Source organism: Anas acuta, chromosome 12, assembly GCF_963932015.1.
Source record: "Anas acuta chromosome 12, bAnaAcu1.1, whole genome shotgun sequence".
NCBI lineage: Eukaryota > Metazoa > Chordata > Aves > Anseriformes > Anatidae > Anas > Anas acuta.
The window spans coordinates 11,526,189-11,548,822 of NC_088990.1; the positions used below are offsets into that span (position 1 = coordinate 11,526,189).

The 22,634-nt window shown below is 56.9% G+C and overlaps 1 protein-coding gene across 2 annotated transcripts; it reads right to left on the reverse strand.

Moving 5' to 3' along the window:
* Positions 1-133: 133 nt before the first annotated feature.
* AP3B2 (adaptor related protein complex 3 subunit beta 2) lies at positions 134-10,755 on the reverse strand. 2 transcript variants are annotated; one of them, XM_068695751.1, is made up of 28 exons: positions 10,459-10,755; positions 8,577-8,652; positions 8,419-8,493; positions 8,216-8,311; positions 7,970-8,130; positions 7,710-7,776; positions 7,371-7,553; positions 7,044-7,220; positions 6,713-6,810; positions 6,425-6,479; positions 6,198-6,269; positions 5,969-6,031; positions 5,608-5,740; positions 5,417-5,526; positions 5,164-5,340; positions 4,879-5,065; positions 4,672-4,790; positions 4,351-4,462; positions 3,890-4,088; positions 3,635-3,815; positions 3,500-3,554; positions 2,843-2,949; positions 2,525-2,756; positions 2,343-2,427; positions 1,708-1,805; positions 1,586-1,609; positions 784-922; positions 134-560 (listed from the first exon to the last, which is right to left on the reverse strand). In XM_068695751.1, exons 1-28 carry the CDS (start codon positions 10,569-10,571, stop codon positions 410-412), a joined length of 3,345 nt encoding a protein of 1,114 aa, XP_068551852.1. In that variant the 5' UTR covers positions 10,572-10,755; the 3' UTR covers positions 134-409. The 2 variants fall into 2 exon arrangements, with proteins under 2 accessions (XP_068551852.1, XP_068551854.1); XM_068695753.1 differs by lacking the exon at positions 1,586-1,609 and having other exon boundaries at positions 10,459-10,753.
* Between the last annotated feature and the right edge of the window lie 11,879 nt (positions 10,756-22,634).

Here is a 22,634-nt window from a genome sequence, read left to right on the forward strand (position 1 = left end):
TTCTTCCTTTAAAGAGACATTTTTTTCCTATAAAGAAATACTTTTTTCCTATAAAGAGACTTTTTTTCTATAAAAAGACGTTTTTTTCCTATAAAAAGACGTTTTTTTCCTACACACGCAGCGCAGAGAAGGGTGCGGGTTTGAGGAGAGCTTTATTGGCCATAATAAATAAGGTTACAGCGGGTGGCTGTGGATGAGGTGAGGGAATAGAGCCAGCGTGTCCTCACCGAGCAGCACAGCGGCCATCCTACCCTGCTCCTTCTTCACAGAGGCAAAACCAGCCCGGGTGTCACCGCCTCCTGTCCCACCGCCAGTGCTGGGGTGAGGAAGAACCCCGGAATAGGGGCAGGGAGGGTTTGGGGGAGTGGGGTGGGGTGGGGAGGGTGGGGGGGTTTGTGGCAGGGCCCTGTCACTGTGCCAGGGCCTGGACGATGTCCTTCACCAGCATGGTGCCGATCACCATCTTCTCGCTGTTGACGGTCAGCTGGGCTGCGGCTCCCTCGCGCCGCTCCAGGGTGACGAGCACCAGGCTGCCGCTGGTCACCGTCTTGGCCGCAAACCTGCCCGCCAGCGAACAGGGCGTCAGGGTGAGCGGTGCTCCTCTGTCCCCCCCCCCTTGTCCCCTGTCCCCAGCCCCTGGGATGCTCCTGTAGGGACTGGGGAGGTGTCTGCCACCTGCAGCCACTGTCACAGTGGGTCTGGGGGCAGGTTCCTGCAGGCTCCTTGCCCTTATGGCGTGGCACAGTCCCCAGGGAGCTGAGGTGCCCCGGGGTGCCTGGTTACCTGTATTCATTGTCAGCTCCGCAGGGCACACGTCCCACGTTGGCAGCCGAGGTCACTTGCTGGACGATGGCATGGTCGCTCCGGCATTTCTCAGGCAACGTCAGCTTCTCTGTGATCTCGCTCATGCCCGTGAGCTTCCCTGCAGCGGGCAGCAGAGCCCCTGCCTGTCTCTGGCCACGCACCCAACCCCGTGCCCACTGCTGACACCAGTCGTATCCCCACCAGGTCCCATTTTGCTGTCCCCAAATCGAGCCCTGGCTCCTGTCCCCTCCTGTCCTGCCCCAGGCTGAGCTCTGTCCCAGGCCACCTTGTTTCTATGGTTTCTGTGTGGCCTCACATCCACATACTGTCCTGCTTGCTCCTCTCCAGCTTGGCAGAGATGAATTTGGGAAAAAACCTTTCCTCCACAACCCTTTCTGGGCTTGTCCCTGTCACCGTGCCTGGTGACATCAGCCTGCAGCCACGTCCCTAGGGACGGGCTCCTCCAGGCAGCAGCGTTGTGGGGTGATGGAGCCAGGTACCACGGTGCCCTGAGCACACCCCAACAATCTCCAGCTCACCACAGACCCCGTCTGCTCCGGGAGCGTGGCGACAGAAGGCCAGGGTGTCCCCGTCACTTGCCACAGAGTGACACGAGGTTCCTGTGCTGGGCAGGGGTTTGGGGACCCTGTGCAGCCCTGCGGCACTGTGGGGCAGGACGGGACATGGAGGTGTCCCACCGCCCCCACGCCCCATTGGGGCACCCCGGTGCCCAGAAGGGAACGAGGGGAGCTACTCTAGGGCCAGCCGAGCTGCCACTTACCCTTGCCCTGCCGCGTGAGGTGCTCTGCGCCACGGCACGGGTGGCAGGGGGACAAAGCATGCAGTGAGTGCCACCATGGGGACAGTGGGTGCCCCCCCGCCCCGACCCCTGCCCTCACTCACCCTGCTCCTTCCTGAACTCGTTCTCGCTCATGAAGACGGGGGCCATCAGCTCCCCCACTGGCGGCTGGATGGAGACGTAGAAGTGACGCGTGTGGGTGCTGGGGACACAGGCAGGTCAGAGGGGATACGCTTGAGGACCCCCTCCCTCCCCCTGCCTCAGGCAGAGAGACAGCTGGAGGGAAACTGAGGCAAAAAATGGCTCAGGAATAGGGAACCCATCAGGCTGGACTTGGGACTGCTGCCACCTCCTTGTCCCCTGGTGCCTGTCTCACTGTGTCCTGGAGCACCCCATGTCCATCCCAGTGTCCCCCCTCCCCTGGAAGGACCCTGGGGTGCATCCTGGTGTCCCCATCCCCTGGAGAAACCCTGTACCTGTCCCTTGGAGCTCCCCATACCCTGTCCTGTTGTCCCTTGTCCCCTTATGCTCCCCATGCCCTGCGCTGCTGTCCCTTGTCCCTCAGTGCCCACCCAGCTCTCCCCAGTGCCCTGGAGGACCCCATGCCCTACCCTTCTGTCCCCCAGCGCCTCATCCTGCTGTCCTTTGTCCCCTGCTGTTCCATGTCCCATGGAGGGACGTCGGTGCCCATCCCTGGGACCCCCACCCTGTCCCCTCCCTCCTGGCGCTGGGCACTCACCACAGCTGGAAGTTGGCCGCCTGAGTGGAGTCGCAGAAGTCGATGCCCATCACCACGCTGGTCGTGTCCCCGGGCGCCAGGCTCTCTGGAAGCACCCGGCTGTCACCATGTCCCACCTCCCCTCCTCGGGCCGTCCCCCCCATCCCTCCCGAACACCAGTGCCGTGCCGTGCCAGGCCGTACCGATCTCGGGGAACTCCTGGATCCGCATGCCCGAGAGCGGCTTGGGCTCGCTGACCCGCAGGCTCTTCACCTCGGCGTCGGTGTTGTTGGAGATGTGGATCTGGACGGCCACCATGTGGGGGTCCCCCGGGAAGGGCCGGCGGCTGAAGCAGTACTCAACCGAGAGCCCCTCACCCGCCATGCGGTGCAGCAGCTCGTAGGTCCTCACCGCACCGAACGCCGGGCTCATCAGCTGCCAGGGACCGAGGGACGATGTGGGCCACCGAGCACACCCCGTTGGGTGTTGGGGCCCCAGAAGGGGATGTGAGGGACACTTACAGCGGGTGCCAGGGAGGTGTCGGTGAGCGTGAGGCCCTCCAGGTCGGTCACCAGGCTGGTGGAGACGATGCTGGTGGAGGGGACGGGCTGAGGAGGTGGGGGAGTGACTGCGGGGAGAGGAAAGGGTTAACAGAGCTCCGATGAGCCACAGCCCCTTGGGGACACCGCATGGGGACAGCCTCAGTGCCATAGCCCCTTGGGGACACCACATGGGGACACCACATGGGGACAGCCTCAGTGGTGTAACCCCATGGGGACACCACATGGGGACAGCCTCTGTGGTGTAACCCCATGGGGACACCACATGGGGACAGCCTCAGTGCTATAGCTCCTTTGGGACAGCCTCATGGGGACACCACATGGGGACAGCCATGTGGGGACAGCCCTAGTGGCACAGTTGCAGGGGGGAAGCCCCTCAGATGCCACCCACAGGGCAGGCATGTGGGGACAATCCCATGGGGACAGCCCTGGTGGCTCAGCCATCTGCTCCACAGCCATCCTCATGGGACAGGGGACATCCAACCCCCAAGTCCCCACCCCTGTTCCTGCTCACCCAAAGCCTCCACACAGCCTTGCAGCTCCCCACCCCAGGTGTCCGTGCCTCAGTTTCCCCAAAGCCACCACTGTGACCATCCCATGTCCCCTGCGGCCACTCACAGTCATCCAGGTCGAGCAGGGAGATCTCCTTGGGGCCGGCCCTGCTGCTGGGGGGCTGCAAAGGGGCAGGGAGATGGGGAGGGGTGAGCAGGGGGGCCGGGGTCCCCCTGGCCTCCCTCCCAGCCCGGTCCTCACCGCCTTCCTCCGCTTGGCCTCCACCACAGCCGGTGCCTCAGTGCCAGAGTCTGACCCTGAAGAGCTGCTCTCAGAGGCGCTGGCCTCCTCTGACGAGGTCTCTGCACGGCCCTTCCTCCCCTGAGGTCCTGCTGCCTTCTTGGCCTTCTTCCCCTCGGTCTCCTCCTCCTCCTCGCTGGGGCTGCAAGCAGAGGAGGCTTTAGGGGAGGCCAGGACACCAGCTCAGCCGGGGGGGACGCAGCCTCCTTGGGGTACCTGCCCGCACTCCCCACGGAGGAGGCTTTCTGGGGGCCTCCCTTCTCCTTCCTCTTCTTCCTCTTCTCCTCCTCCTCCTCTTTGTCCTCTGACTCCCCGCTGCCTTCCTCCTCATCCTCCTCATCATCCTCCTCGCTGCTGGAGCTGGAGCTGCTGGAGCTGCTGCTGCTGCCGCTCTCCTCGCTGACGGACTCGGGCTCTGCAGGGAGCACAACTCAGCCGTGCTGCTGTGTCCCCCCCATGTCTCCACCATTCCTTGCTGTGTCCCACCACATCCCTCTGCTGTGTCCCATGTCCCCACAGCTGCCCGTGTTGACTTACAGCGTCCCCACATCTCCCCCCACATCCCTGCTTCCCCCTGCCAGATCCCTCCACGTCCCCCATCCCCACCATGATGGGATGTCCTCATCATGGTGTCCCCCGCCTGGTGCCCCACCGTGGTGGCACCACCAGGTCCTCACCACTGTCTGCAGACTCGGTGGGCCCTGACTCGCCCTCTGAGTCAGAGTAGAAAGGTTTCTCCACCTTCTCCTTCCTCTTCTCCCGGCTGGTGCACTTGGTCCACTCGGGAACCTGCAGGCACAGGGCTTGTCAGGGTTTTCACCCACGGGTGGGATCCCAAACAACTGCCTTTACCCTGCTCCTGCCCCCAGGCAGTTGCGTGGTCACCAGAGAGGGGACATGGGGCAGCTGAGCAGCACCTGGGCCCCTTCTGGGGCTCTCCCAGGACCGCAGTGACCTCCCCATTATAGTCCCTCATGCAGTCCGGGTTGCCCACGCACCTCCACGTTCCTCACGGAGGGGTCGGGGGCTTCATCTGGCCAGTCCGGCAGCTCCTGGTACCCAACAGCCTTGGCGTTGAGCAGGTGGGACAGGGAGCCCAGCTGGAAATGGTCCCGATCTATGGCAGGACGAGAGGTGGAGGCAGCTCAGGGCCAGCTGTGCAGCACCAGGGTGACATCTCGCCCCTGTGCAAGCAGGGTGGGTACCTTTGAAGGAGGACTCCAGGATGGGAGCGGGTTTTTGGGCCAGGAAGAGCTTCTTGGCATATTTGTTGAGGGCCCCGCTCTTCTCGGTGGGCACAATGAGCTGGCGGATGAAGCGAGCCCGGTCGCGGATGTCGTAATTCTGGTCGTACTTGGCCAAGTTGAGCACGTACTGGGTCAGCAGCTTGCTCTGCACCAAGGGGCACGCTCAGGGCTGGCCTCTTCCTCCCACTGGGGAAACTGAGGCAGGCCATGGGACCGTGTCCCCAGGAACATGCCCCCAGGTACCTGCTTGGAGTTGGTCAGGTAGAGCTTGGCCGCCAGGTTGATGACCTGCAGCTTGACGATGTCCTCCTCATTGGTGAAGGACTTGGCCATCTTGCGCAGCACATCGGGTGCAATCTTGGGCACGTGCTCGCAGTACTCGCCAATCAGCCACAGGATGCTGGCCCGTGCCATCGGCACCTGCAAAACACCCTCGGGAATGTGGCATCGCTGTCACCCCCTCTGGTCCTGGGTGCCGCGCAATGCCCCAACCCACCTGGATGTTGTCGGTGAGCTTGGCCATGTGCTTGATGATCTCGCTGTGCTGAGCTGGCTGCATCTGCAGCAGCTTCTTGATGACCACCACGGATTCGGCCACCACCAGCTCTGTGAGCAGAGACCTGGCCTCAGCGGGGTCCTCCCTGAGGGATATGGAGCCCTCGTCTCACCCCCGCCATGAGTGCTCACCATCCCGGTTGGAGAGGAGCTGGACCAGGCCGTTGAGGCAGGTGTCCCGCACCTTCCCGATGTTGGTGGCACAGCGCCCGATGGCTTGGATGGTGGCTGCCACGAAGTCCTTGTCCATGCTGCGGATGTAGGTCTGTGCGGGCACAGCACGTCACCCCTGTGCCAGCACCGGGTGTCCCCCCCATGTGGTGGCCACACATCAGGGCTTTTTGGAGCCATCCATGGGGTTAGCACATCAGTCCTCTCCTCCCAGTGGGATTCTCCTCCATCCATTCCCCTCTTTCCACCCCCCAAGGAGGTGTTTTGGCATCCATAGCCATGACAGAGTTGCACCCTCGGTCTGCCTGGGGTCTCAGCATACCTGAAACTCACGCAGGATGGTGGAGATGTTGGTCTCGTTGGCCAGGTTGGTGAGGACCTCCAGCTGCAGGAAGGAGAGAAGGACTGTCAGCTTGAGACATGTCCCAGGGACACCAGATTCACAGTGTCCTCCTGTCCCCAGAACATGGAAGATGGCTGCTCCATGGGGAAGAGCTCCATGGAGCCCCAAAGCCACCAGTGATGGGTCCTGCCAGGTGTTTCCAGCTCACCTTGAGGATCTTGATCTGTGTGGGGTCCGTGGAGCGGATGTAGAAACTCTTCAGATAGGGCTCAAACATCCCCTGTGCGGAGAGCCAGCGGTATCAGTGACACTGATGTTCCCACCATGCCAAGGCCACCCACAGGCAGGTGGCCCTGGTGATCAGCTGCCAGCCAGCCCTCATTCCACTCCAGAGTTAACAGGCCTGACTCTTCCCGTACCAGGGCCAAGACTCACCCGCCTCTTGATGGACATGGTGGCCACGTTCTGCAGCACAACATACTGGACCTCGCTGTGGGGACAGAGAGGGGACTCCATCAGTGGGGCAGGCCAGACCTCCCTCCCAGCATGTCCCCATGAAGACGGAGCAGGACCCACCACCACGGTGATGCCACCGTGATGCTCCCACCCTTTGTCTGGGTTGGGAAGTTTTAGGAGTTTTCCCCAGGGTCTTGGGGCTCCCCATGGGTCCCACTGGCCATGTTCTGTGGGGTGGGAGATCACCAAAACCCAGGTGCCACAGACCTGTGACTCCGCAGGAGCCGCACCAGCGCCTTGGCAATGACACCAACCTCTGCCTTGGGTGCCAGATGGAAGTAGAGCTGTGCCACAGCCATCACCACCTGCGGGGAGACACCTGCCTGTCACACAGTGGTCATGGGGACATCCCAGGGGACAGTTGTGTCCCCCAGTGTCCCACCCAGCAATACCCAGATGAAACCCAGCCCTTGGTAATTCTACCACTTGAGGTTCCCTCAAAACTTTCCCAACACCCTGGTGGCTTCTTGGCTGGTGGGGACATCATGAGCCCAGGTTGGACACTACTGGTGGCCTTGGGTACAGGGCGGGGGCTCACCGCAGCATTGCGGCTCTGCAGCAGGGGCTTGGTGTTGCGCAGGAGCAGGCGGTGGTCAGGGTCCATGACATAGGGCTTGCGCTTGGCCAACGAGGCTGCCTCCGCCTTGGCATCCTTGGTGTCCTCTTCCTCAGAGCCATAGAAAGCCTTCTCGGCGCTCTCCTCCAGCAGGGACTCCTGCCAGCAGCACTCACCTTCACCCCACCACCCCACCCCAACCACAGTGGCAGAGCAACAGGATGCACCACGATATTGGAGCATCCCTGGTACCAAGGTGGCCAGGGGCACCCCAAGGTGTCCAGGACACCCTGAAGCTCCCAAACTCACGTTCTGGTTGGGGCTGAGGAACTGGGTGCGCGCGTAGCGGGTCAGCATGTTGATGATCACCACTTGGCCCCACTCCTCCACGTCGATGAGCAGGTTACAGAGCTTGCGGTAGTTCTTGTGGATGAGGTCGATGCGCTCGGGGCAGACCTCCTCAAATGCCATCACCACGCTGCCGGCCACCAGCTGCGGAGGGAAAGCTCGGGGTGGCTCACTGGGGTGGTGGCATCTCCACAGGAATGCTGGTTTGGTGGGGATGGTGACATCCCCACAAGGGATGGCTTGGTGGGGACATTGGCACCCCCACATTTTGGGGGAGGGGAGACATGGCGCCCTGCTCACCGTGGTCTTGTCCGCCAGCAGCTTCTCAATGACTTCGATGAGCTGGTCCTTCTGGTCCGAGTCGAGGCTGTGAGGGAAGAGTGGGATTGGTGCGGGTGGGAATACATCCAGCCCCCCAACTCCTCCACCCCTGCTGGCACCAAGCAGCTGGGACCTCCCCCAACAGGGTCTGCATTCCCAAAATTTAGCAACAGAAAGACGCACAAAGCCTTCAATGAGTTGTCCCTGTTCTCAGCAGCCATCTGGCATCCCCCCGTTACCTGTAGAGCTTGGGGATGGCATGGGCAGCTGTCTTACGCACGTATGGGGACATGTCTGATGCGGCCTCCTTGATGGCCAGCATCATGATGGGTACAATGATGGGTACGCGGATGCTGGAGAGGACACGCAGCGCGCTGGCACGGATCAGCTGGTTGGGGTCCTGCAGGGACATAGGCATTGTTGCAGCAAGCTGGGACAGCCTCGCAGCCTCCCCTTTTGCCCCCCAAAGCATCCAGGATGCCCACCTTGAGTCCTCGCTGGAAGGTGGAGATGGAGAGCAGGGCCAGATCCTGCTGCTCCTCCGCATAGCGCACCAGGTACACGTACACCAACTTCTTCACCTGCGGGGTGGAGTTGGCCAAGGTGGCAGGGACCCCCAAGCATCCCCAAAACCCTCCCAAACAGGGAGCATCCCAAGTCCCAAGGACCCCCATGGGTGCAACCTCACCTCAATGTTCTTGCAGGCGACATTCTTCACCACGGCTGGGAAGAGGTCAGAGGCATTTTTCCCCCGGGCGATCATCTAGGGAATGAAGGAGCAGTGTGACATGGGGTGGCTGGCACAGCATGGCACGGCACAGCACGGCACGGCATGCAGCAGCTCACCGCCACGATCCTCTTCATGGCCTCCAGCTTGAGAGAGTCCTTGTTGCTGTCCAGCATCTCCTTGAGGTCATCGTGCCTGCACCGTACCAGGATGGAAAGTCCCATAGGCCGTTTTTAGCCATTTTTATTCCTTTTTATTCCTTCTTTTGGCCCTATCCAGTGGGAGAGATGCCCGCGCCGTGCCAGCAACCTGACCCTCCAGTACTGTGCAATATTGATGGGGCAGGAGTTGGGTTACAGCCATATGAAAAAGGAACCGAAGGGACTGGCATGGCACTGGCCACCAGCTCTGTCCCCATCCTGGCCACCAGCTGGACATCCCTTGTCCCCTCCTGGGCATGGTGGTGCAGATGTGCTAGTGCACCCTAAGAAATAGTGCCCTGGAATGGTCAAATCCAGCACTTTTGTCACCTTCGTCACCTCTTATAAGGCTGTTTGCCATCTATGTCCCTTTTATAAGGCACATCTGTCCCTACCAAACCGGAGGGGGGGCTGCAAGTCTGCATCCACCCACAACAGCCCCATCATCATCAAGGGACAGCAATTTTCCCCAAAGAGCACAGATTTGCACCAAACCAGCCCCAGCATTTTGTGACACCCTTCTGGGGCATGCTGCACCCCAAAGCCCCCTGGAACGATGCTTAGCCCCAGCCACTGCTGCCACCATCCCTGGGGGGCTCCCTGGGGGAGTCTTACCGCGGTGGCTGCTCGGTGCTGGTGGCCACCTCGTCCTTGGGGACAGCCAGTGGCCGCAGCTCGTCGGCGTGCAGGGCGCTGTAGCAGGTGGGTGGCCCAGCCTCCGTGGCCAGCACTGGGCTGGTCACCTCCTCGGCCGCGTCACCGCCTGCCACTGTTTTTGGCCACAGCAGCTTCTGCACGGGTGGCAGCGAGAGCATTGCTGCGGCCAGGGGTGGCACTGGGGACAGCAGGGACAGTGGCAGGGCTGTGGCCCCGCTCCTCCTCCTGAAACCTGATGCTTGGCTGGGTTGGGTTGCAGAGTCAACCCAAGAAGGCCACCACGGGATCTCGCGGTCCCAAGTGCCTCCTGCCCCACAGCTAGTGGGACATGGCAGGGACATGCTTCCCTGGGGACTTCCAGTGGCTCAGCTGCAGGTGGGGACATCCCCAAGGGGATGGGACAGATGTGGGTGTCCTAAATGGGTGATGGGGGGGCACCTGGGGGGCTCACGGGGACAGTGACAGATCCAGCATGGTCAGTGCCGGGCTAGGGGACATTGCCAGGGGCTCAGAGTGGGGGACAGTGACGCAGTGGGGGACACTGCTGTGGCAGGGGGGAAAGTGACAAAGTGGGGGGCATTGCCAGATTGCCAGGGGATGAGGAGGGGGGGTGGTGACAGCGTGGGGGATGCTGCAGGGGTTTGGGGTAAGGGACACTGCCAGGCTGCGGGACACTGCTGGGGGGGGCGGGGGAGCAGGGGGAGCAGTGACAGAGTGGGGGATGCTGCAGGGGCTGGGGAGAGGGACACAAGGAGCCCCGCTTTCCCCTTTTACACTGCCCCCTCCCTGTCCCCCCCCACCCCCCGCTGTTCTGCATCCCCGTGCCCCCCCAGCAGCTGCCAGCCGCAGGTGACATCCACCACCCCTGCGCACCCCGTGCCCCCCATGGGTGGGGGGCACGGGGACCTGCAGCCCCCAGTGCCGCAGCAGATCTCAGACCTCTCCCCCTTCCTCCCCCCCATCCCTGCTCCAAAACCCAGCTTTTTCCCCTCAAACCGCCGCCGCATCCTGGTGGCCTTTGCAAAAAGCGATGCATCCCCATCCTTATCCAAAGCCGCGTCTCCATCCCAAGGCGGGGGGCACCACCAGCCCGCTGCCATTGTCCCCAGGGTGTCCCCGCGTCCACCCCCCCCTTCATCCCCACCTCTTGTAGTCGGAGGCGAAGATGCCGCCGCTGGCAGGGTCGTGGCCGTACTCGGGCTCCCCCAGGCTGGAGGAGCCCCCCTTCTCCTCGCCGTAGGCCGGGCTGGCCGCCATGGCGGTGCTGGCGCAGGCTGGGATGCGCAGGCCGGGGACGCCGGCACTGATGTCAGCGTCGTGCGGGGACGGCCACCGCCACTGCTTAAAGGCACCGGGGAGAGCAGGTACCCACGGCACCCACCCTACCCACAGCACCCACCCTACCCACGGCACCCGCGGCACCCGCAGCACCCTGGGGGATGCTTGGTGTAGCGGGGGCCGTGTGGTTCTGGGGGATGCTCCCACGTGGCTCCCCCCCCTCCCCAAATATAATAAAAGGATGGGTTTGCTCCCCCAAAATGAGGTGGTCCCCAGTCCTGCAGTTTAAAAGAGCCAATCGCATGGGATCTTGTTATTTGGGACACTTGTAACTATCTGAGATATCATTATTTGGGATATCATTATTTGGGATATTATTATCAGGATATTTTTATTATGATTCAGAATATTATTATCTTCGCTGTGATTTTCATCATCATCACTATCACTATTATTATTATCACTTACAATTATTATTATAACTTACTATTATTATTTACTATTATCATCATCATCTACTATTATCATTTATTACTACTAATATTATTACTACCATTGTTATTTTTATTATTTACAGATTAAGTAACACTATTCAGAGATAAGCCTCATTGCTATTAACAAATAATCAGTATGTTCAGAGAATTCAGGATTTCATCATTATTTGAAGATAATTCAGAAGTTCTATTCTTTTTCCACATTTTAACATTTTTTATTTCATATTTTCATATAAGACAGAAATAGCTGAAATTTCAGAAATGTCAGCTGGGCAGTTACTTCACCCAATCACTCAGGATATGAAGCAGCAAATATGAGCAGACTAGGTGGAAATGATTAATAAAGCAGCTGATTAATGTTTCTTTCCCGCGCAGAGGGTGCAGAGTGGTGTCTTTGAAATGATCCAGCGCAAAAAAAAAGAAAGGAGCACCCCCGAAAAGTCATGATTTGCAGGAAGCAGATGCGTGGAAAGGCAAAGCGTGGGGACGAAGGGACATGGCTGCCCTGGACATGGAGGGGAACGGGCCGCTGGCCGCCCCTCACACCTTCTGCTTGCTCCTCTGGAACACGAGCGGCCTGGTGACCACCACCCTCCTTGGAGACCCCAGTAACTCCTTGGGGGCCCACCCTCCTGGGGACCCAGGCAATATAAGGAGGACATAAAAACATTAGAAGGCGTCCAAAGGAGAGCAGCAAAGATGGTGAGGGTCTGGGGGCAAGCTGCGTGAGGAGTGGCTGAGGGCCAAGAGCAGAGCAGGCTGAGGGGAGGCCTCATGGCGGCCTGCAGATCCCTCACAAAGGGAGCAGGGGGGCAGGCGCTGAGCTCTGCTCTCTGGGGACAGCGACAGGACCCGAGGGAACGGCATGGAGCTGGGATGGGGAGGGTCAGGCTGAGTGTCAGGAAAAGGTTCTTCACAGAGAGGGTGGTCACACGGAACAGGATCTCCCAGCGCCACTGTACGGAACCTGCCAGAGATCAGGAAGCATTTAGAAATGCAGTTTCACTTTTAGATAGTACTAAAAAAGTTTCACTTTTAGATAGTGTGGAGCCAGGAGTTAGACTCCGTGGTCCTTGCGGGTCACTTCCAACCTGGTATATTCCATGATTCTGTGACGTTCTTATGGACCAGGAGCCTCTTGGGGAACCCAAATCTCCCTGGGGACCCCAGCCCTCCTTACGAACCGCATCCCTCCTTGGGGACCTCAGCCCTCCTGGGAGACCCAGCCCTGGAGGGAGCAGTGACACTCATGCAAATACTCACTACAGTGCCATGGCTGTCATTCTTCTTGATTTTAACCTGCAGGAAAAAGATGTCCGTTTGTCTGGGGACTCGTTTGGCCCACTGCACATGCGCTGCCCTGTCTCCATACTCACTGCCTCTGAGTAGAAATCGGACAAGTCCAGCAGGTAGAGTGCGAAGTGGATGCAGTTGTTTTCTGTGAGACTGTACTGGGCTGTGCTGTTCATCACCTCCCGGACTTTTTTCTGGAAAGCATCAAGGTCAAGCCCACCCTTTTTCCTGTAAATCCGGCATTTCTCCCTCCTCTTTAACATAGCTTGGAGGCCTTCCTTGCTGATTTGTCCTCCATCTGCATGATCGTCTGTTTCTGGAAAGGAAAGAGCTGTCCATTACCACGTGCCTTCACTGGCCACTGCCATGACCTGAATAGAAGATGGGGAGCATGAGCTCACTCTGGAAGTGGATGATCTCCTCATCCCCACAGTAGACGGCAACATGCTTGAAGAATTCTGGTACATATACAGGTTTGTTCTGTAAGGGGAAGAGCAGGACATCCCCAGGCTGCAGTTTGCTCTCCACCGGCAGCTCTTCAAAATTTGTGAACCAAGGCATAAGCACCTCGAACAGGAACCCGGCTGCCTCACTCACTCTACTGGAAGAATGCTTAGGAGAGAAAGGGAAGATGCAGCTTCAACATGGGGCAGAAGTGGTCCCCATTGCCCCAAAACACTGCCAGTGCAGGTCTTGTTGTGTACCCTGCCCCAGGACAGCACATCCCCTGCAGAAGCACTAGGAGGAAAGGCGAGAAATCCCAAATCATTCTACTCACACTGGACGACATCCTCAGGCCCACGTTGAGGGTGAAGAATGGCTACCTTGCACCAGGCTGTCCTGCTGTGGTTCTCTGTGTGCTCAGGGATGGGCCCCAACCTGCACTTTACCCTTGCAAGCACTGTTTGCAGGGCTGGTTTTCAGCACAGTTGGTTGATCCTGCCTCTGTCCTGATGCCCTTTGGTACCTGCATCTCCTAAAATGGAAACAGATGGGCCAAAGGCTGTTGTCACCTCCCACCCTGAGGTGGCACAGGGCTGCTCCTTTCTGCTGATTCCTCCTTCTCAAGCCACAAGGACATTTTATCCTCCCTCAAAAACCCTTTCATGGGCATGAAGCAGCCCAGGAGCTCTCCCACGGGTGTGGGAGCTGACCAAGTCCCCAGAAGAAAGCCCACAGAGACCTGGAGCAGCTGCCGTGGTTTTGGCTGGACATCCTGGGGCTCAGACTGAGCTCAAGCCAGTGGGACTGTCACCTGTGGATGAGTCCACATGGCAGCACGCATACCCTGAAGTGCCTGTGACCACACAAAAAAATCCACACGAGGACAGGTAGACCTTGAAGCATCTGCAACCATGGATTAGTCCATGAAACAGCAAGTAGACCTCTAAGGGACTGTGGCCAAAGGAAAATCCCAGGCTGGAGCAGGGACAAGGGTTGGGGTTAATTGCAACCCTACGGCCTGGTCCAAAAGAGCAAGGGGTGAGGACTGCAATGGAAATGCCTTTAAATTGTTGTAAGCCATGATCTGTGTTGCATATTATAGGAATTCCTGTGTCAGGACTATAGGACTGAGGTGGATGGGCCTCACAAGAAGTAGTGCAAGAACAGCAGTGACCTGACCTGAGATGGCGTTGGCATCCAATAGCTCCATGCAACACACTGCCCCTCCTGCCCTGAGTGACTGTCATAACAGATAGAAGCTAATCATGGACTAAAAGAACTCAACAGACATGTTATGGACATTTGGCAGGTGTGGTCCATAGACTAAGGCAATTATCTTTGTGTATTAATCAAAGGGTGGTGGCTAATGCGAATGTCTTAGAAAGCGTGGGACCTGAGCATGGTGTAAGTGGCACGGAATAAAGGGTGGATATTGTCATGGTTTCAGCTGGGAGACAGTTAATCTTCTTTGTAGAGGCTGGTGTGATGCTGTGTTTGGGATTTTTGATGAAAATAGTGGTAGAAACACACTGGTATTTCGGCTGATGCAGAGCGTTGCACACAGAGCCAAAGACTTTTCTGCTTCTTCTGCTGCTCTGAGTGAGGAGGCGGGGGGTGCACAAGGAGCTGGGGGGATTGGGAACAACCCATGCCAACGAGGCTCCTCTACCCTCTCTCCTCCAGGCAGGAGGCAGCGACCTGAGGGACAAAGGTGAGTTTATCTGCAGGGGACACCAGGAAGCAGCCACTTCCTTCTTGGAAGGCAGGAAGAGCAGGGTGGCGTTGGGCTTCTGAGAAGGGAAAGCAAAAGTGGAAAAGCCCAATGCTGGTGCTGGACATCTCCCACTGGGGCAGGCGGTGGCCGAGGGGCTTAAAGCCAGTGTTTGTCCCCGTAACAGACAAGTTGCTGTGGTGTCCTCATGCTGCAGTGGTGCAGGGTTTCACGTGCAACCTTTTATTGAAAAGCTGTGGGCACATGCCAGCACCCACATCCACACCTCGCATCCCATACCCCACACCCTCCAGCCTTTATCCCACATCCCGCCGGTGGCCCAGGAAGGATGCTCCAGCCCTGCGTGCTTCCCAGGTCGCATCACCAGCTTCTTCACTGTAGCTCTGGGGACATCTAGGAGAGAAGACAGCTCCAGTGACACTCAGCCGGGGTGGATATTGCGGTCCCCTAGGCTTGGGGATAATGGCACCCACCATGTCCCCAGCGAGCTGGCCCAGCCCCAGCAGGGCAAGAGCGAAGTGGACACAGTTGCAGGTGACAGCATCGTACTCCAGCACCATGTCCATGGCTGCCTGGGCCCGCTGCTGCAGGGTGGCCGCATCCAGCCCCTGCTTCATCCGCAGCACCTTGGCAGGGCCCCGTGTCCGCAGGAGGTGGCTCTTACTGTGCTTGGCCACGATCCCTGTTGGGGACGTTCCCGAGGTGCCTGTGGGGTGGAGGTGATGTCCCCCAAGAAGGTTGGGGTCACCGAGAAGAGTTGGGGTCACCGGGAGGTTGGGTCCCCAAACAGCGTTGATGTCCCCAAGGAAGTCTGGGGTCATCAAAAAGGGTTGAAATGCCCAAGGAGGGTTGGGGTCATCAAAGAGGGTTGGGGACACCAAGAGGGTTAGGTCCCCGAGGAGTGTTGGGGTTATCAAAGAGGGTTTAAATTGTTGTAACCCATGATCTCACAGAATCACAGAATCACAGAATTTCTAGGTTGGAAGAGACCTCAAGATCATCGAGTCCAACCTCTGACCTAACACTAACAGTCCCCACTAAACCATATCCCTAAGCTCTACATCTAAACGTCTTTTAAAGACGTCCAGGGATGGTGACTCCACCACCTCCCTGGGCAGCCTGTTCCAATGTCTAACTGGGTTAAGCTGAGGTTAAGGGTTAAGGGTTAAGCTGAGGCAGGGGAAATTTAGGCTTGACATCAGGAGGGGGTTCTTCACAGAGAGGGTGGTTGCACACTGGAACAGGCTCCCCAGGGAAGTGGTCACTGCACCGAGCCTGTCTGAATTTAAGAAGAGATTGGACTGTGCACTTAGTCACATGGTCTGAACTTTTGGGTAGACCTGTGCGGTGTCAAGAGTTGGACTTGATGATCCTTAAGGGTCCCTTCCAACTCAGGATATTCTATGATTCTATGATTCTATGATAACCCTTTCAGTAAAGAAGTTCTTCCTAACATCTAACCTAAAACTCCCCTGGCACAACTTTAGCCCATTCCCCCTCGTCCTGTCACCAGGCACATGGGAGAACAGGCCAACCCCCACCTCACTACAGCCTCCTTTAAGGTATCTGTAGAGAGCAATAAGGGCGCCCCTGAGCCTCCTCTTCTCCAGGCTGAACAAGCCCAGCTCCCTCAGCCGCTCCTCGCAGGCCTTGTTCTCCAGGCCCCTCACCAGCTTCGTCGCCCTTCTTTGGACCCACTCAAGCACCTCGATGTCCTTCTTGTAGCAAGGGGCCCAAAACTGAACACAGTACTCGAGGTGCGGCCTCACCAGAGCCGAGTACAGGGGGACGATCACCTCCCTAGCCCTGCTGGCCACACTGTTTCTGATACAAGCCAGGATGCCGTTGGCCTTCTTGGCCACCTGAGCACACTGCTGGCTCATATTCAGCCGACTGTCCACCATCACTCCCAGGTCCTTCTCCGCCTGGCAGCTCTCCAACCACTCATCTCCCAGCCTGTAGCTCTGCTTGGGGTTATTGCGCCCCAGGTGCAGGACCCGGCACTTGGCCTTGTTGAACTTCATGCAGTTGACCTCAGCCCATCGGTGCAGCCTATCCAGATCCTCCTGCAGTGCTTTCCTACCCTCGAGCAGATCGACACATGCGCATAGCTTGGTGTCATCTGCAAACTTACTGAGGGTGCACTCAATGCCCTCGTCCAGATCATTGATGAAGATGTTAAAGAGGACCGGCCCCAGCACCGAGCCCTGGGGGACGCCACTAGTGACTGGCCTCCAACTGGACTTGACTCCATTTACCACGACTCTTTGGGCCCGGCTATCCAGCCAGTTTCTAACCCAACGAAGCATGCGCCAGTCCAAGCCAAGAGCAGCCAGTTTCTTGAGGAGAATGCTGTGGGAGACGGTGTCAAAAGCCTTGCTGAAGTCAAGGTAGACCACATCCACAGCCTTTCCCGCGTCCACCCAGCGAGGTGGATAATAAAATATTTGTATTATTATTCAGAATATTATTATTATCATCGCTGTGATTTTCATCATCATCACTATCACTATCATTATCATCACTTACTATTATTGTTATCACTTACTATTATTATTTACTATTATTATCATCCTCTACTATTATCATCATTTATTACTACTAATATTATTACTACCATTGTTATTTTTATTATTTACAGATAAGTAACACTATTCAGAGATAAGCCTCATTGCTATTAACAAATAATCAGTATTTTCAGAGCATTCAGGATATCATCATTATTTGAAGATAATTCAGAAATTCTATTCTTTTTCCACATTTCAACATTTTTTATTTCATATTTTCATTAAGACAGAAATAGTGACTTTCATCTGGGCAGTTACTTCACCCAATCACTCAGGATATAAAGCAGCAAATATGAGCAGATTAGGTGGAAATAATTAATAAAGCAGCTGATTAATGTTTCTTTCCTGCGCAGAGGGTGCTGAGTGAAATGATCCAGCGCAAAAAAACAGAAAGGAGCACCCCCGAAAAGTCATGATTTGCAGGAAGCAGATGCATGGAAAGGCAAAGCGTGGGGACAAAGGGACATGGCTGCCCTGGACATGGAGGGGAACGGGCCGCTGGCCGCCCCTCACACCTTCTGCTTGCTCCTCTGGAACACGAGCGGCCTGGTGACCACCACCCTCCTTGGAGACCCCAGTAACTCCTTGGGGGCCCACCCTGCTGGGGACCCAGGCAATATAAGGAGGACATAAAAACATTAGAAGGCGTCCAAAGGAGAGCAGCAGATATGGTGAGGGTCTGGGGGCAAGCTGCGTGAGGAGCGGCTGAGGGCCAAGAGCAGAGCAGGCTGAGGGGAGGCCTCATGGCGGCCTGCAGCTCCCTCACAAAGGAAGCAGGGGGGGCAGGTGCTGAGCTCTGCTCTCTGGGGACAGCGACAGGACCCGAGGGAACGGCATGGAGCTGGGATGGGGACGGTCAGGCTGGGTGTCAGGAAAAGGTTCTTCACAGAGAGGGTGGTCAGAACATGTAACAGGATCTCCCAGCGCCACTGTACGGAACCTGCCAGAGATCAGGAAGCATTTAGAAATGCAGTTTCACTTTTAGATAGTCCTGTGTGGAGCCAGGAGTTAGACTCCGTGGTCCTTGTGGGTCACTTCCAACCTGGGGTATTCTATGATTCTGTGACGTTCCTATGGACCAGGAGCCTCTTGGGGAACCCAAATCTCCCTGGGGACCCCAGCCCTCCTTACGAACCGCATCCCTCCTTGGGGACCTCAGCCCTCCCGGGAGACCCAGCCCTGGAGGGAGCAGTGACACTCATGCAAATACTCACTACAGTGCCATGGCTGTCATTCTTCTTGATTTTAACCTGCAGGAAAAAGATGTCCGTTTGTCTGGGGACTCGTTTGGCCCACTGCACATGCGCTGCCCTGTCTCCATACTCACTGCCTCTGAGTAGAAATCGGACAAGTCCAGCAGGTAGAGTGCGAAGTGGATGCAGTTGTTTTCTGTGAGACTGTACTGGGCTGTGCTGTTCATCACCTCCCGGACTTTTTTCTGGAAAGCATCAAGGTCAAGCCCACCCTTTTTCCTGTAAATCCGGCATTTCCCCCTCCTCTTTAACGTAGCATGGAGGCCTTCCTTGCAGATTTGTCCTCCATCTGCATGATCGCCCATGTCTGGAAAGGAAAGAGCTGGCTATTACCATGTGCCTTCTCTGGCCACTGCCGTGACCTGAATAGAAGATGGGGAGCATGAGCTCACTCTGGAAGTGGATGATCTCCTCATCCCCACAGTAGACGGCAACATGCTTGAAGATTCCTGGTAGATATACAGGTTTGTTCCGTAAGGGGAAGAGCAGGACATCCCCGGGCTGCAGTTTGCTCTCCACCGGCAGCTCTTCAAAATTTGTTGTGAACCAAGGCATAACCATCTCGAACAGGAACATGGTTGCCTCATTCGTTCTATTGGAAGAATGCTTAGGAGAGAAAGGGAAGATGCAGCTTCAACATGGGGCAGAAGTGGTCCCCATTGCCCCAAAACACTGCCAGTGCAGGTCTTGTTGTGTACCCTGCCCCAGGACAGCACATCCCCTGCAGAAGCACTAGGAGGAAAGGCGAGAAATCCCAAATCATTCTACTCACGGCACTGTACGACATCCTCAGGCCCACGTTGAGGGTGAAGAATGGCTACCTTGCACCAGGCTGTCCTGCTGTGGTTCTCTGTGTGCTCAGGGATGGGCCCCAGCCTGCACTTTACCCTTGCAAGCACTGTTTGCAGGGCTGGTTTTCAGCACACCTGGTTGATCCTGCCCATCTCCTGATGACCTTTGGTACCTGCATCTCCTAAAATGGAAACAGATGGGCTAAAGGCTGTTGTCACCTCCCACCCTGAGGTGGCACAGGGCTGCTCCTTTCTGCTGATTCCTCCTTCCCAAGCCACATGGACATTTTCTCCTCCCCCGGGAACCCTTTCATGGGCATGAAGCAGCCCAGAAACTCTCCCATGGGTGTGGGAGCTGACCAAGTCCCCAGAAGAAAGCCCACAGAGACCTGGAGCAGCTGCCGTGGTTTTGGCTGGACATCCTGGGGCTCAGACTGAGCTCAAGCCAGTGGGACTGTCACCTGTGGATGAGTCCACATGGCAGCACGCATACCCTGAAGTGCCTGTGACCACACAAAAAAATCCACACGAGGACAGGTAGACCTTGAAGCATCTGCAGCCATGGATTAGTCCATGACACAGCAAGTAGACCTCTAAGGGACTGTGGCCAAAGGAAAATCCCAGGCTGGAGCAGGGACAAGGGTTGGGGTTAATTGCAACCCTACGGCCTGGTCCAAAAGAGCAAGGGGTGAGGACTGCAATGGAAATGCCTTTAAATTGTTGTAAGCCATGATCTGAGTTGCATATTATAGGAATTCCTGTGTCAGGACTATAGGACTGAGGTGGATGGGCCTCACAAGAAGTAGTGCAAGAACAGCAGTGACCTGACCTGAGATGGCGTTGGCATCCAATAGCTCCATGCAACACACTGCCCCTCCTGCCCTGAGTGACTGTCATAACAGATAGAAGCTAATCATGGACTAAAAGAACTCAACAGACATGTTATGGACATTTGGCAGGTGTGGTCCATAGACTAAGGCAATTATCTTTGTGTATTAATCAAAGGGTGGTGGCTAATGCGAATGTCTTAGAAAGCGTGGGACCTGAGCATGGTGTAAGTGGCACGGAATAAAGGGTGGATATTGTCATGGTTTCAGCTGGGAGACAGTTAATTTTCTTTGTAGAGGCTGGTGTGATGCTGTGTTTGGGATTTTTGATGAAAATAGTGGTAGAAACACACTGGTATTTCAGTTGCTGCAGAGCAGTGCACACAGAGCTGAGGACTTTTCTGCTTCTTCTGCTGCTCTGAGTGAGGAGGCGGGGGGTGCACAAGGAGCTAGGGGGATTGGGAACAACCCATGCCAACGAGGCTCCTCTACCCTCTCTCCTCCAGGCAGGAGGCAGCGACCTGAGGGACAAAGGTGAGTTTATCTGCAGTGGACACCAGGAAGCAGCCACTTCCTTCTTGGAAGGCAGGAAGGGGTGGTGGCATTGGGCTTCTGAGAAGGGAAAGCAAAAGTGGAAAAGCCCAATGCTGGTGCTGGACATCTCCCACTGGGGCAGGCGGTGGCCGAGGGGCTTAAAGCCAGTGTTTGTCCCCGTAACAGACAAGTTGCTGTGGTGTCCTCATGCTGCAGTGGTGCAGGGTTTCACGTGCAACCTTTTATTGAAAAGCTGTGGGCACATGCCAGCACCCACATCCACACCTCGCATCCCATACCCCACACCCTCCAGCCTTTATCCCACATCCCGCCGGTGGCCCAGGAAGGATGCTCCAGCCCTGCGTGCTTCCCAGGTCGCATCACCAGCTTCTTCACTGTAGCTCTGGGGACATCTAGGAGAGAAGACAGCTCCAGTGACACTCAGCCGGGGTGGATATTGCGGTCCCCTAGGCTTGGGGATAATGGCACCCATCATGTCCCCAGCGAGCTGGCCCAGCCCCAGCAGGGCAAGAGCGAAGTGGACACAGTTGCAGGTGACAGCATCATACTCCAGCACCATGTCCATGGCTGCCTGGGCCCGCTGCTGCAGGGTGGCCGCATCCAGCCCCTGCTTCATCCGCAGCACCTTGGCAGGGCCCCCTGTCCGCAGGAGGTGGCTCTTACTGTGCTTGGCCACGATCCCTGTTGGGGACGTTCCTGAGATGATGTGGGGTGGAGGTGATGTCCCCCAAGAAGGTTGGGGTCACCGAGAAGAGTTGGGGTCACCGGGAGGTTGGGTCCCCAAACAGCGTTGATGTCCCCAAGGAAGTCTGGGGTCATCAAAAAGGGTTGAAATGCCCAAGGAGGGTTGGGGTCATCAAAGAGGGTTGGGGACACCAAGAGGGTTAGGTCCCCGAGGAGTGTTGGGGTTATCAAAGAGGGTTTAAATTGTTGTAACCCATGATCTCACAGAATCACAGAATCACAGAATTTCTAGGTTGGAAGAGACCTCAAGATCATCGAGTCCAACCTCTGACCTAACACTAACAGTCCCCACTAAACCATATCCCTAAGCTCTACATCTAAACGTCTTTTAAAGACGTCCAGGGATGGTGACTCCACCACCTCCCTGGGCAGCCTGTTCCAATGTCTAACTGGGTTAAGCTGAGGTTAAGGGTTAAGGGTTAAGCTGAGGCAGGGGAAATTTAGGCTTGACATCAGGAGGGGGTTCTTCACAGAGAGGGTGGTTGCACACTGGAACAGGCTCCCCAGGGAAGTGGTCACTGCACCGAGCCTGTCTGAATTTAAGAAGAGATTGGACTGTGCACTTAGTCACATGGTCTGAACTTTTGGGTAGACCTGTGCGGTGTCAAGAGTTGGACTTGATGATCCTTAAGGGTCCCTTCCAACTCAGGATATTCTATGATTCTATGATTCTATGATAACCCTTTCAGTAAAGAAGTTCTTCCTATCATCTAACCTAAAACTCCCCTGGCACAACTTTAGCCCATTCCCCCTCATCCTGTCACCAGGCACGTGGGAGAACAGGCCAACCCCCACCTCACTACAGCCTCCTTTAAGGTATCTGTAGAGAGCAATAAGGGCGCCCCTGAGCCTCCTCTTCTCCAGGCTGAACAAGCCCAGCTCCCTCAGCCGCTCCTCGCAGGCCTTGTTCTCCAGGCCCCTCACCAGCTTCGTCGCCCTTCTTTGGACCCACTCAAGCACCTCGATGTCCTTCTTGTAGCAAGGGGCCCAAAACTGAACACAGTACTCGAGGTGCGGCCTCACCAGAGCCGAGTACAGGGGGACGATCACCTCCCTAGCCCTGCTGGCCACACTGTTTCTGATACAAGCCAGGATGCCGTTGGCCTTCTTGGCCACCTGAGCACACTGCTGGCTCATATTCAGCCGACTGTCCACCATCACTCCCAGGTCCTTCTCCGCCTGGCAGCTCTCCAACCACTCATCTCCCAGCCTGTAGCTCTGCTTGGGGTTATTGCGCCCCAGGTGCAGGACCCGGCACTTGGCCTTGTTGAACTTCATGCAGTTGACCTCAGCCCATCGGTGCAGCCTATCCAGATCCTCCTGCAGTGCTTTCCTACCCTCG